General features: G+C 41.9%; 1 protein-coding gene across 2 annotated transcripts in view; it reads left to right on the top strand.

The window, feature by feature from the left end:
- The window catches only part of SRGAP1 (SLIT-ROBO Rho GTPase activating protein 1), a 315,127-nt gene that overhangs the window by 290,520 nt on the left and 10,023 nt on the right, over positions 1-14,584 (top strand). For both annotated transcript variants that reach the window (XM_075551344.1, XM_075551343.1), the window contains exons 16-18: positions 9,367-9,472; positions 11,975-12,199; positions 13,679-13,758. In XM_075551344.1, the coding sequence (XP_075407459.1) occupies positions 9,367-9,472; positions 11,975-12,199; positions 13,679-13,758 (411 nt within the window). The remainder of the gene's footprint in view (positions 1-9,366; positions 9,473-11,974; positions 12,200-13,678; positions 13,759-14,584) is intronic.

The following is a 14,584-nucleotide window of genomic DNA, read 5'->3' as shown; positions in this document are numbered from 1 at the left end:
GCCCGGGGACACTGTAAGCATTGGAATGTAGCTTTAGGGGCCGTCTTTTAGTTCTTCATTTTCTCAACCAAGTCTGGGAGTAGAGTAATTTATTCTTCTTTGATAGCTTCTTAAAGGAATAAGGTAAAATGAGATGAATGATGGCTATTAACGGTGCAAGAACACCAGGCAGGTGGCATCCTAAGCTAATAGGCCGAGTTGTTTAGGGAGTGTGTGACATATGGCAAGACCGATAAGCAGCAGCAGAGTACAGCATTGCTGTTTGTGTCAGTGGGGGCCTTTGATACCGCCATGAGGGAAAGTAAATAGAATCATGCCAAGAGGTAGGTATTTACCACACTTGGGTACGACACATCTAACAATGTGCTGTTTCTTCAGAATTCCTGAATTCCAAGGTGAGGGGACCTGACTTAAATCACATAGACAGGACTTTCGTAAGAATTGAGCTTTACCTTAAATGGAAAATCATCTTCCTTTCCCACACCGACTCTCCTCCCTCCCTGCCCCCACCCCCACTCCTGATTCACCAAGTTCTATTAACTTGACCTCAGAAAAATCTCTCTACTCATCCCAACATCCCCATCACCTAATTTCTGACTGAAACTGTTGTTGTTCTTGTTAACTCCCTTTGAGTCCGCTCCCAACTCGTGCCTTGGACGTGTGCAATACAATGAAACGGTGCCCAGTTCCCGTGTCGTCCCCATCAGTGTGGGGTCAGTCTGTTGTGGTCCATGGGGTTTCTCAGTGACTGGTTTGGGGAACTAGGTCACCAGGGCTTGCTTTCTAGTCTGCCTTAGCCGGGAAGTACTGCTGAGGCCTGGTCAGTCTCATGCATGCCACCCTCCGCTGGCAGATGAGTAGTGGCTACACATGGGGGCAGTGGCCAGGAAGCAAACCCTGGTCTCCTGCCTACAAGGCAGGAATTCTACCCCTAAACCACCAATGCCCCTGTTGTTACATTCTCGTCTATGTATCCCTGCTTCTGAGTTGTGCCCTCCTCCATCCCACCGTCAAGTTATTCCATCCTAGCGCAGCACTTAGATTCTAAAATGCAAATTGTTGTGTCATTCGCCCCTGTCCAGAGCCTATTTCAATATTCCCCAACTAAAATATACAGTCTTGACATGGCCAGTAAGAGATGTTTGATTGTGAGGGTTGCCATTAAGGAGATGAAATGTGTATGTATTGTTGGGTGAGAAACCAATCTGTTCGATAACCCTTCAGCCAGTTCACAATGACAAGGAAAAACATTCAAATAAGTGTATACTAAGAAACGAATCCTCCCCCAGAAACCCTCCAAAACTTTTTTCGTTGGCATCAGTACCTAAAATTTCAGCTCTAGTTGGGCATTCTTTTTCCTCTCGTGATCTGCCCCTTCGTGCGAGTCCACTGGGGAGCGAGTGCAGCAGTGTGCCTGTGTGCCCACTCCAAGGGCCTCACATCGCCTGAGTCATCCCGGCCGACCTCTGACCCAGCTGGAAAGGACAGAAAGGAGGAGTCACAGTCCTGGAATTCTCCTCTGGCTGTGTCCACAAACTCCTCCCACATGTTGGCCACAGAGCCATGTCCAGAAAAACCATCAGTATTCTACAGTGCTTAGTGGTTTCCTAGATACATACGTCATATCAATCATAGCATAGACTTGTACCAATTCAGTATAGCACATGAGGCTGCATTGTCAGTTACCAGTAGGAAACGATTTCTCACTTTGACTGGATGAGAGTGTCTTTGTTATTTGTGGTGGTGGGTATGGTTTTTAAAAGCTGAGGCCATTGAGCTCTAAATGTTTAGGTTCAAATCCTAGCCTTACCCCCACTTACTCTGTGACCTTTATCTTAGACCAGCATCTTCATCTGCTTAACAGAGTCTGTGAAAGTGATCCATAGAAGGTGTTTCTAGCAAGGCCTAACACATAGTAAGCCTTGAAATGTGGCTCACTCTCGTCAATACCACTACTGTAACTCTTTCTACTATACGGTCAGGCTCACTGGCTTAGTCCCTTACCCATCTGCCTACTCTGCTAAACAGTGTTTCTCTGACATCATTACCCCACGTGCACTTAGAAATGATGCTTCTATCACCCGGAAATTGTATTGGTTCCAGCAGGATTTTCCCCAGAACTCTAAATATTTGGAAATTAAGTCAGATCATCTTATGGTTAGAGAATTAGCCTTTGCAAAATATATATTTTTTTAAAAACACAGGAAAAACAGCTGAAAATCTACAGAACGTAGATCCGTGCAAGCAGTGTTGGAGGTATTCAAGAGTAAATAAAGAAGCTGCAAAGCTGTTCCTCCCTGTGTTAAAACAATGGATTAATAATCTTGGCCTCACCCTGGATCAGTTTTTCAATTTGATAAATGAATGCCCTCCTTCAGGCCTACCTCTTGCAGAAAGAAGCGGGGACTCTCCGGGCTCACTGGTGGAGGCATGACCGGCTGTGATGTGAGGTGCACACGGCAGGAGAAAGTTCGCTCTGCTAACCCTTTGAAACGGATTATGAGTGATTTGTTAGTGTTGCAACCCTGCTTTTTCATGGGCCTTTGCTATTGTTAGTGCCTAGACTTACAGAACAGGTCTGTCAAGAACACATATTAACACGGTAGGTAGATAGATAGATAGATAGATAGATAGATAGATAGATAGATAGATCGATAGATGATCCCTTTTCCTCCTTCAATTACTCTCTTTTAAAAATAGGATTCCTGGCTATTAACCGATTTATCTCTAGGCAGGTACTTCCTCTTACCAGTGTTGTGTCTCTACATTTCCTGGATTTTCAGTAAATTCGTGAGGAGGGTGGAGTGTGTCATTCAGTATTATATTCCCTCCCTGACACGGCAACCTTCAATAATTTGGTCCAAATTGATCATTTATTGGATACCATATATATTCTTGTAGAAGTCGAGTTTTTCAGCACATTGTTAATGCAGTTTTGAGGGTAAAATTAGGTGCCTCGGCTGATACTCGAGTATATACAGTGTATTGTTCAAGGCTCTCTGAGTGGTCACAAAATTGACTCTTCAATTCAAGAAGCTTAAAAGATTAAACACAAGGGGGAGTTCAAAAAGTTCATAGTAAAATTCCATTTACTTTTAATTCCATTTTCCCCATAATTTTTTGGAAGCCCCTAGTCTAAGCACAAGATTATTAAGGTCCTTGCAAATTATAGTGATCCAAGTGAAATGAAAATGAGTAGCACAAATAGTTACGTGCTTAACTACTAGCCAGAAGATTGACAGTTCAAATCCCACTCACATATCTCGGAAGATATGTCTACATGTGCGTTCAAAAGCATCCAGCCTTGGAAACCCTGTGTGACATTCTGTTCTGCACGCATGGGGTCACCATGAATTAGAATCAATGAATTGATCCACAGAAGGTTTATAAGACTTTCATTTCTCAAACAGGGGAGCCGCTGTGAGCTCTCATCTTAAGACTAGCCTTGGATCCTCCCAGAGATACTGCAATATCCTTTTATTTTTCTCTTTCCTTTTCATGGATACATACAATAATTAATAACAACCTGCATGTTGTTCGAGTGGCCCACGTTTCCTGTGACTAGTAAGTTCACTTTGGGCATTGGATGGCTCTCCGGAAGGAAGAAAAAAAGATCTGCTTTGCTTGCAGCTGAACAAACCTTTTCCTACCCCTCCTTAAGGATGAAGTTGCATCTTGTGATTTAGGACTTGCTTTCTGGCAAAAAAATATTCTTGTAAATAGTGCCCCCAGAAAAACTGGCATGGTCAGAGGAAGGGCCATTTTTTAAGTAACTTGTTCTTTGGGGTGAGTTTTCACACAGTTTAGACCATGTTTGCCCTTTGGTGACTGACTTCTTTCACCCACCGTAATGATTTCAAACTTCATTCATGTGATTGTATATCAGAACTGCATTCTCAGTATGGCTGAGTCTGTCCAATACTTGTTAAATAAAATGTTGAAACTGCATTTGATGGATTGCAGGACTTAATTTAGACCTGAGAGAAATGATAGAATATTGTCAGGGGAAGCCAGCCCCTAACACATCATTATGGGTCCGGTAGGTGCAATTGTACAGCGATAATAAGTAAAGATCAGAGTAAAGTCATAGCATGAGAGATAGAAGTGAAGTATTGAAATAAATGGAGTCAAACATGTTTCATGGTAGCATGCTCACCTCTGCCCCGCTAGATGGTCCACGTGGAGGGAGAGAGAGAGAGAGTTTAATGCTAGCCCAGGCCCCTTTTATATTCTCTGGGGACATGCCAGCTCCCTAATTACAGGTGAGGACATACATCACTGGAAGGGCCTGTCCTATAGGTAATAACAGTAATGAAAGGGGGTGGTCTAGGGACATACACGCAATAGGAAGAGGAGGGATTAGGGTTATACATGTGACAAGATGGGCAGATCCTAGGTTTAGGATGGCAGCTTAACTTTGACCTATTCCCTAGATCTCCATAGAAACCATTATCAGTAGGGTGTAAAACCCACCTACTGGAACCAAATAGATGACTGCAGGCATCCATTGTCTTTAACAGCAGGGAGTGAGGCCTTCCATATAGTCTGACAACTGATCCGAGCTCTGGGAGGATGTCTGAGCATCTGGCCTCCCCCCACAGAATATCTTGAATTAAGTGAAGCCTGTTAGAAGTAATGCCCAAGCCCTCTTCTAGCCTGCAGTGTGATGACCCCCCATGGGGTTTGTCAGCTATCAAAAGTCAGAAAATGGCAAAAAAGAAACACACACAAAAATCCAGACTGTACCATGACCTGACAGAAGAATGAGCAAATCTGTCTTGGAAGGGCAGCCAGAATGCTCCTTAGAAACCTGAATGGCAAGACATTATGTCCTGTGCTTGGAATGTATCAGCGGAAGTAACCAGGTCCTGGAGGACATTGCACTCGGTCAAGTGAGAGGGTCAGTGAGAAAGAGGAAGACCCTCAGCAAGATGGAGCGTCATAGCGTCTGCAAGAATACCAACACTCATACAAATAGAACAAAAGCATGGCACAAGGCGGTGCAGTGGTTGTGTTCCATGGCAGTAGGCCTCTCTAAGATAGAAGTAACTCAGCGGTTACTAACAGTGCAGTGAGAATGCTTCTTCTTACTTTCCTGTCACTTATTTATCTCTGGACCCTCCTCTGAAGTCTAGCTGTAAGCTGCTAAAACCCTCTACCAGGGTGCAGCCTGAACCTTTAAGTGAGGATTATTTGCTCAGAGAATTAACAGTCTTAACTCTTAAAACACTCCACATTCTCAGACTCCATAGCAAAAGTTGTTTTCTATCATAACCGCATGGCTTTATATGTGGGTGGAAACGAGTAGAGGTGTGATAGCCAACCAGGGGAGCATTCATAGGATGATCATCTTTATAATTTAGTATGTACAGAAACATTGAACTTTCAAGCTATTTGACTTGAATAAACAAATTAATTTATGCAAATACTTTTTAATGAAAAGAAAAATTGCCCTTAATCTCAGTGTCTACTTTTAAAGCATGTATAATTTCATCCTGGAGGTTTTTTGTTTTAAGATAGACTTTCTCGATAAAAGAATGATCCTGGGTGACAGTGTGGGCAGTTAACCACAAAGTCAGTGGTTCAAACCCACCAGCCGTTCCTTGAGAGAACACTAAGATTGCCGGCACCTGTAAAGATGTGCAGTCTCCAAGCCCTCCTGTGGGCTCACCACTGTGAGTTGGAATGCACTAACAGGGAGGGTGTGAATAAGGGTTTTAGGTATGAGTGTGCCAATTGATCCTTTTACCCTTTAGCTTACAGTAGGACTAACTCTTGTTTACAGTCAGTTATTTCAGACAATAAAATTTTACATAGTTAATTTCTAATGTGAAATAATAATCCAACAATTCCTCCATATATAGCACTTAAAAGATTTAAAATTTGCCTTATGAAATTCTCAATGACTTGAACATTGCTTCATCTACAGGTATTTCATCTTTCTTCTCTGTACAATGGGATTTCCCTAAGGATGACCGAAAGCTGTCTTGGAAAATAAACAGTTTGCTCTGTGACATGTTTTGATCCTACAGGGATCCTGGGACTGAATTGGGTAGAAATGTTGATGACTTAATTATAGAGTTCTAGGAGGCTGAGAGAATTTATACACCTGGCTTTTTGTTGTTGTTTTGTATTGCTTAATTCCCTTATTCCCTCTTTTCAAGAGAAAAAAAAATCCCTCAAGATCCCTGCCTGAAAAGGCTATTAATAAAGTACTTCTACTCGATGGATGTCACTAACCGACCTGGTTCACAATGTTACTGTTTTGTTTTTATTCGTTAATCTTTAAATATTTTCCAAGTAGAAATAACGGAAATGTGTTTACTTAAATCACATTGTTGTTAATTATGTTTATATTGGAAGAGTAAAATGTTACAGGAATATTAACTGCATGATAGTTATTGTTTAGTTTATTATGGTTAGAATTTCTGAAATCCCATTTCCAAAAGATGGCAGGGGTACAATTCAACTGTGCCATACTCAAAGGTGGGAGTGGATGTGGTGCTTGCCCAGGAATCCTGATGATATTGCTAATATAGTATTTGGTGTTTCAGCGATGAAGCAAGAATGGTATGAATGATGGTCCAGATTAGAAATAAGCCTTGAGCTGGGAAATTAGCAATGAGATATTCTGAGCTCTAAACAATAAAACGTAAGCTTTCACACAAGGGGAAAAAGTGAAGCAAATGTATCATCTCATGAAGTTTATGGTCATGATCTTGAGGATGGATGAGGTTGCCAGTGAAGCAAACCAAGGTAGAGATCTTTGAGTGTTAACTACATTCATGGCTGGGGGAGCCTTTTTTTAATCATAAAGAGAAGTGAATGGAGAATCAATTGATTATGATGTCAGGAGCTTAGGACTTTTTCAAGTAGGATATATGATTATCTAAGGAGAACAAATGAAGAACAAATATCAAAACCCACTGTCATTGAATTAATTCCAATTCATAGCAACCCTGTATAGGCTTTGGGGACAGAAAATATTTGTAGGAGCAGACAGCCTCATCTTTCTCCTGAGTGGATGGCTGGGGATTTGAACTGCTGACCTTGAAGTTAGCAGCCTGACAGCACTAACTCACAACACTCCTGGGGCTCTCCAAGAAAGGGAGCCAAAGTTGTGAAACAAAAATACAGGGCCTTACCCCAGCTCTATCCATTCCAGCAAGCCAGCCAATCTTGGGTAAGCCTTCACCTCTCCAATTCTGACCCATTAAAAGAAGGATTTCCCAATCCAGTAAATGAGGTCAACAGCATTCTGCTGCCTAGTCACAGTGTTAGTCACATGAAGTAACAAATGTGTTGTAAAATGTGTCCATTAGACAAAGTAGGAGCTGATAGTAGTAATATCTTGTTTTTTCCTACTCTTCTTGAGCACTTGAGTACTAAGAAATTTTCGACAATTTATATTCTTAGTGAAACAGGTAAAATAAGACTTGGAAACCCTAGACACTCCTCTCTTACCACCCGACAGAAAATACAGGATGTGCAAATAACTTTAATCATTGGAGTTCTGTAAGTTGTATGAAAGCAGGGATGTACTAATCCGCCACTAATGTTTAGCCCAGTGCTTGAAGCTTAGTAGGCTTTCAGAAGTATTTTTTAAAGAACTAGTGAAAGAACAATAGCAAGAATCTGGAAACAGCCTAAATTCTATCAGAAGAGTGTATTTTAAAAAAACTAGTATATATGTGTAATGGAATACTACGCATCCCTTAAAAAACGATGAAACCATAAAACACCTCAAACTGTGGAGGGAGATGGAAAAGATTATGCTGAGTGAAGTTAGTCAATCACAAAAGGACAAATACTGTCTGAGGCCACTGCCGGAGGAACAAGGAGAAGAGCTGAGGCTTGTTTGGCATCCATTCTGCTGTCTGCAAGGTCCGACAGCCTGGTAGAGAGGATGACTGGTGTCACTAAACCAGACACCATCCGCTCTAGGTTAGGGTTTTAAAGGTCACTTTGCCAGAGGACACCTGATGTCAGATGGGATCAAGTGGTCAAGGGAGGGGAAGGGGATGTTGTCTACAGAGTGGTTGCCATGTAAATCTATGATGAGGTGCCCCCATACAGGTAGACAGCCTTATCAGAGGGATGAGGGATACTGATGGGAAAAACAATGCAGCAGAGGGGAAAGGGAGCAAACATGTCTGGGGGAACACAAGAGGGAGGACCGGCCTCCAGTTGGAAGAATGACTGAAAATACTTTTGGAGGCCCTAGGGAGGGAGTGTCCCTGGTGATATGCACTGAACGGGCCACAGTGACTTGGGTTTCTAGGTGTGTCCTGGGGCACACAGCATGCTCCAGGGGCTACATCAGTGAGATTCCCCAGAACTCCACTGGCTGAACTGGACTCTACCTCAGACATGCTTGTAACTTGGCGGCATTAGTTGGAAAATACATGATGTCTGAGGAATCATAGGACAGCTGTACCAAGACTGGTGAACTTTTGGTAGGCAGACAAACATGATCTTTCTATATCAGTGCCATATATGCTGTATTAACATATGTGTTAGTCCAGCAAACCTGTGACAGACATTCTGTTTTATTTTGGTTTTGTTTGTTCATATTAGGGTATATTTCAAAGGTGTCATGTCATTGGGGGTCACCCTCTGGAAATTGTGTTATATCTTTTTCTGTTTTTTGGTAAGTGAAGCCCAGAATTGATGAACCTATAGGGACAGCAAGTAGAATAAAGTTTTTGTTTGGGGTTTTTTTAGAGGGGTGTCAATGGGGCGTTGGGTTAAAGGGAGACTATGTCACAGAGGCCAGGAAAAAAAACAGTATTTTGGAACTGAATGTGGTAGCAATTGTACAATTATACTTCACATGATTGAACTATGGAGTGATATGTATGTATTAACTCACAGTTAATGATAAATTTTGGTTAATTAATAGCTGTTTAATATAAACCAAAAAAGGTGAAAGAAGACAAATAAAAGCAACTGTATTATTAAAATACTATTTTAGCTTAGAGAAAGGAGAGATTCCAAATTTAGTGCAGTGCCTGGATCAAAGTAATACCCAAATACATACATGCAGGATTAATGAATATGGTTAGACATGCCATGCCCTAAGAAACTAGTTGATATACAACAAAAAGTTGAAACCATATCAGATGGAAATTTTAGAAATAGCAAATTCAAAATGGTTTTGCAAATCTGGAAAATTCTACATCGTTCACGACCAAGACCATGGACAGAAGAGAACACCGCGACGAGTCGGAGGATGCCCTCAGCAGGAGCGGCGGACAGCCAAGCCCGGGTTCACTCTGCGGACACCACGCGGTGCTCTTGGGACAGCTGTACTACACTAAGCGTGGCAAGTACAAGGAGCCTGACTGTGTCTTCCTCTTTCCTCAGGAATAGATCATCTCTATGAGAGGGCGCTGCACATCCGCAAACTCCTTCTGACCCTGCCCAGGTCGGTCCTTATAGTGATGAGGTACCTCTTTGCCTTCCTCAATCAGTAAGTATGCTATCTGATACTCTGCCAAGCGCTCATCCTAACCATTTGCACTGCTTCTTTGTCCGTGGGTCCTGTGAAAGGGACCTTTGGGTTTCATTTACCATTGGAGAGAAAATGGTTGAATCGAGGCTGAAGGCATGGATGGCTTTCCTCAGCAGGTCAAGGTCATTGCAGAGGGATGCGAGCTCTGCCCCAGAAACTGTCCATAAGTAGCCAAATAGATCTACAGCTGGCTAAGACAGAGTACCTTTTAATGAAATGGCTATTTCTCAACTTTCATCCAAACTTAATGTCGTGGATGATTTTGTCAGAATTATAAAAACCACTTGCTCCCTGCAGAAAATGTGATTTTTAATGTTGAAGATGGGGGGAAGGGAGCAGTTAATAGATGAGATTTATCACAGATAAAAAGAGAATTCTTGAAAATTCAATATAGTGAAGAAGAAGGTATATCTCAAAACAATGTAACAGAAGAAATCTTAAAAATACTACACTGATTTTTCAGAGAAATTATACTCTTCATTTTAGGCAACCTGATTTTCAGTGGTGCTGCTTGCTGGCACACAGACCCTATCATAAAAGCAACTTTCTGAGTTGTTTCTGTGTCCCTTGCCAGCCAGTGTCTCAGTTCAGTGTTGGCAATGAAGAAACCTGGGAGTTGTCAAATAAGCTTGGGGAAAAGGGGAGTCATCTTGTCACGGCATGGATTCTTCCTCCCAAAAATTGGGATATTTTTTCCTTTCTTTTTCACTGGCGCACCTCCCACCTGTCAACTTGTTGTGACAACATACCATGGTGGCTTTTGTGTTGCTATGAAGCTGAAAGATAGGCTACTGGTATTCTCAATACCAGCAGGGTGGCCCCTGGCCAACAGTTGTCAATGGAGCTTACAGACAGGCTAGTAAAACGAGCCTGTTCGCAGCCCAGCAGATAGGCCACTATGCCACACAGCTCCTAGACACTCGGAAAGCAGACTGCTAACCAACATCTAACTCTCCATGGATCCCAACAATAGCAAAGGTACTGTGAAGCGTGCGGTTGGCACTACTTCCAAAGGTTCTGCCATCAGATGCCTTCATCCAAAGACAAGGATCCAGCCTTCACAGTAAGATGCTCAGAGCAGGAGTTGTGAAGTAAGAGAATAGGCTATTCTTTTTCAGTTGTGAAATCCAAGTTTAGGAATAACATCTTTTTTTTTTGCAACTAATGTATTTTTGAAGCCAGTAGTAAACTGAAGATCCAGAAAGACAAACTGCTATGCCTCCCCTGAACTTATGTCTTTGGACAGTTAGACCAGTTTTGTCTGAAGTTCACTTGTTCCTAAATCCGTTTTCAAGATAATCTGCTGTCATTGCTATTTTTTTAAGATGGCATGTTTGTGAAATGGCCCAAGGGAAAGGCATATGTTAGCCGGCGAAATGATGCTTTTGTATTTCCTCCTGTCCAGACTATCCTATTCCCCAAAAAGGGTAGAGTGTCATGCCATGGAGAGCTTAATCTCTTTGTCTCAGTCACCATCTGACAAAGTAGTTGAGTCCCTCCTTTTTCTCCTTCCGATTGTCACCTGTTCACCTGGATTGTACATTTCCTTTCAAGGCTGACACTGGAGATGCTGAGCGATAGCATCTCCCTCCGAGAGCCCCTGACCCCTGTGGTAAAGGCAGAGCAATTGAGAGCTGGCTGATTTTGAATGACTTGTGAGAAATATCTCACAAGTACCCATTGGGTTGAATTCAGAAATTAGTTCTAGAAACTGGAAACCGCCCCTAGGTATGTACCTTACTGGCCCTAAATGGAACAGCAGCAGGCTGCAGGAGTCTTCTTTGTCTTGTATTCTCAGTATCTATTGTGACACTCAGGTTGCCTCCTTTGGGTAGCCATGCTCAAAGGAGATTATAAAGCTTACAAAGAGTTATTATTTGCTACAGAGAAATGACACTTTGATTTCTTGTAAGTTCTCTGTAAGATTCACAGGAGGAAACTTAAATCTGATTTTTTAAATGAACATTTTTGAGTAGTAGAAGAACTTTATAGATAATCATAAAGCTTTATGAAGATGGTTCCTGGCAACCCTCATACCCCTGGTGCTTGAGTGCCTTTTACAATCTGACTGCAATGTTTACATGTGAAGCTCATTTATTTGATCATGGTCCCCATCGGTGTGGCCACTGTTCAATCCCCGTGACGTTGAGGAAATGCCATTTCATCTTAAGCATGTAGTGCTGGTATTCCACTTTCAGTTCTTATCGAGCTGGAAGACTCTAAGTTGCTATATGTTTGGTTTTGGGGTTTGGGGTATTGGTTTGTTTTTGTTTTTTTGTTTTGTTTTGTTTTTTTAGCTTACTGAGCCAATTTACAGTAGGGTGGGTTATTTTGTTCTGATTGTAAAACTAAATACAACTGTTTCAGATCAGTATTTTCTGAGTGTGGAAAGGCTCAGTAGACATCTGCCCTCCTTTCCCCCTTTGTTCTCTCATGGTCTTTTCTTGCTTCCTTTCCTAGTCTTTCACAGTACAGTGATGAGAACATGATGGACCCTTGTAACCTGGCCATCTGCTTTGGCCCGACATTGATGCCTGTCCCGGATACACAGGATCAGGTGTCTTGCCAGGCTCATGTGAATGAAATTGTCAAAACCATCATCATCCACCATGAGACTATTTTCCCAGATGCTAAAGAGCTGGATGGTCCAATTTATGAAAAATGCATGGCTGGAGATGACTACTGGTAAGTCTCAAGAATCTTAGTCCCTCCCCTGAAAAAAATTATGGAAGTATAGACATCAGCTTAATCAGGAAAAAGAACTGGCCACAAGCCACCAAATTATTCCCATTTTAAAAAGTTGGGTGGGACGAGGGAACCAATAACACTTCAGATAAGTTAGAACACTAACACTGTGGACCAGTCCGATTTCTTCTAAACTATGTCCAACTCTGCCCCTTTTATTCTGTCCTGGTCCTGGGTAGTACAGACAATTAATACACTCCATAACTGTGCTTTTGCGGGTTTTTAGTGGTGATTTCTCCAACCTTTTGGTTAGTCACTGAGCATACAAACCGCATGTGCTGCCCAGGGACGCCTGTGGGAAGACATCATGAAACTCAGCCCTACCGAGCAATGCTTCTTCTACGGCTCGTGTCCAAGACATGTTCCAGTCAGCCCCATCAGCACTTGCTGCCCGTGGGGTGTGTTGGAATAGAACCATGCCCTGTGGGCTTTTCAGTGCCTGAATCTTTCAGAAGCTGGTCTTCTAAGGTGCTCCTGGGTGGATGGAAACTTCCATTCTTTCAGTTAGCAACTTAGCTCCCTAACCATTCATGGTACTCCGGCCTGTGTAGTATTTCAGGTATCCAGTGTAGATTAGTAAACTCTGCTGTCCTGTTCGTTTTATGAAAAAGCCACTGGGCAGATAGCTGATCAGTATTTGAGATGTTATACTCTAGATCCTTTTGTGGCTGCTGCTTTTCCTAAATGGGTTTTAAAAGCAAACCAAAACCATAATAAAGAGCATTGTAACCAATCACATGTCCTTAATTAGACCCTTCTTCCTTAGGGCCGGCTGTAGGGATCACTCATTTTACAAAGAAAGTCAAAATATAGCAGTTATCCTTGCCCCCAGTGACAGCCATATCCATTGGGTTGACAGTAATATCACATTTATATTTGTGACCCATACATTTCTTTTATCAGCATATATTTAAGGAGTAAGTATGTAAGTATGAAAGGATAAATTTTTAAGGAGGATAAAACCATGTCTCTCATAGAGTTATAAAATGAACATGTGTTAAAGATTTTATTTAATTCATTATTGATGAAAGAACCAGAGGGAAAAATGCTATAATTAACTAAAAAAAGAACTCAAGGAAACATCGGTTTCTATGCAGTAAAAGAATATGGAGATGGACTTAGAAAACTGATCTAACCTTAGTCCATAAGGAGCCAACTAAATTGCATTTTTATAGATAAGACTTAAGTGCATTTCTGTAAGTTAAAGTTATAAAATAACCTGACATATAGAAATATATTCTCCTGTTGGACCAGGTAAGCTGGATTCTCCAGGATTCCATTCCATGAAAAAGAGGCTCAGTACCTCTTTGCCCATTACAAAGACTTAACCTTTCCTTCACAGTGGTAATTTTTCTCTCTTTTTTTCCCTTAAATTCCACTCACTTGATTGTCATATGGATTTTCATTCATGCTCCACAGTGACAGCCCATACAGTGAGCATGGTACACTGGAAGAAGTGGATCAGGATGCTGGTACAGAGCCCCACACCAGTGAAGATGGTATGCCCTTATGTTTACTCTCTATGTCATTGTTGGTGTTGGAGTTGTTGTTAAGGTGCCATCAAGTCAGCTCCAAACCATCGCAACCTGAAGCACAACAGAACAGAGCACTACATTGTCTTGTGCCATCCTCACAATTCCTGTGCCTGAACCCATTGTTGCAGCCAGGTGTCAGTTCACCTTAAGAACCTTCCTCCCTTCACTGCACCTCCATTTAACCAAACCTCTCCTTCACTGCCCCCTTCTCTACCAAACAAGGCACAGGTTTCTCCTGAACCGTCCTCAAAGTCTGTAAGATAAAGTCTCACTATATTTCCCTCTATGTAGTGTTCTGGCTGTACTTCTTCCAAGACAAATCAATTTGTCCTTTTAGCAGTTCATGGTATTTTCATTATTCATCAACACCACAATTCAAATGGACTGATTATTCTTCAATCTTCTTTAATCAAAGGCCAACTTTCACATGCATATGAGGCATTTGAAAATACCATGGCTTGGGTCAGCCCCACCCAGTACTCTAAAGATCTTCTGCAGCAGATTTACCTAATGCCCTCCACCTTTTAATCTCTTGACTGCTGCTTCCGTGAGCATTGATTGTGGAGCAATAACACAAAATCTTTGACAACTTCAACCTCTTCTCCATTTCTCATGATGTTACCTATGGGTCCTGTTGTGGGGATTTTGGTCTTCTTTACATTGAGTTCTAATCCATACTGAAGGCTTCAATTCGTGATCAGCAAGTGCTTCAAGTCTTCCTCACTTTCAGCAAACAAGGTTGTGTCATCTGCATATTGCAGGCTATGATAACCCTTCCTCCAATCCTGGT

The sequence above is a fragment of the Tenrec ecaudatus genome, chromosome 6, assembly GCF_050624435.1.
Source record: "Tenrec ecaudatus isolate mTenEca1 chromosome 6, mTenEca1.hap1, whole genome shotgun sequence".
Lineage (NCBI taxonomy): Eukaryota > Metazoa > Chordata > Mammalia > Afrosoricida > Tenrecidae > Tenrec > Tenrec ecaudatus.
The sequence above is the reverse complement of the archived record's forward strand: the minus strand, read 5'-3'. Positions and strand labels throughout refer to the sequence as shown.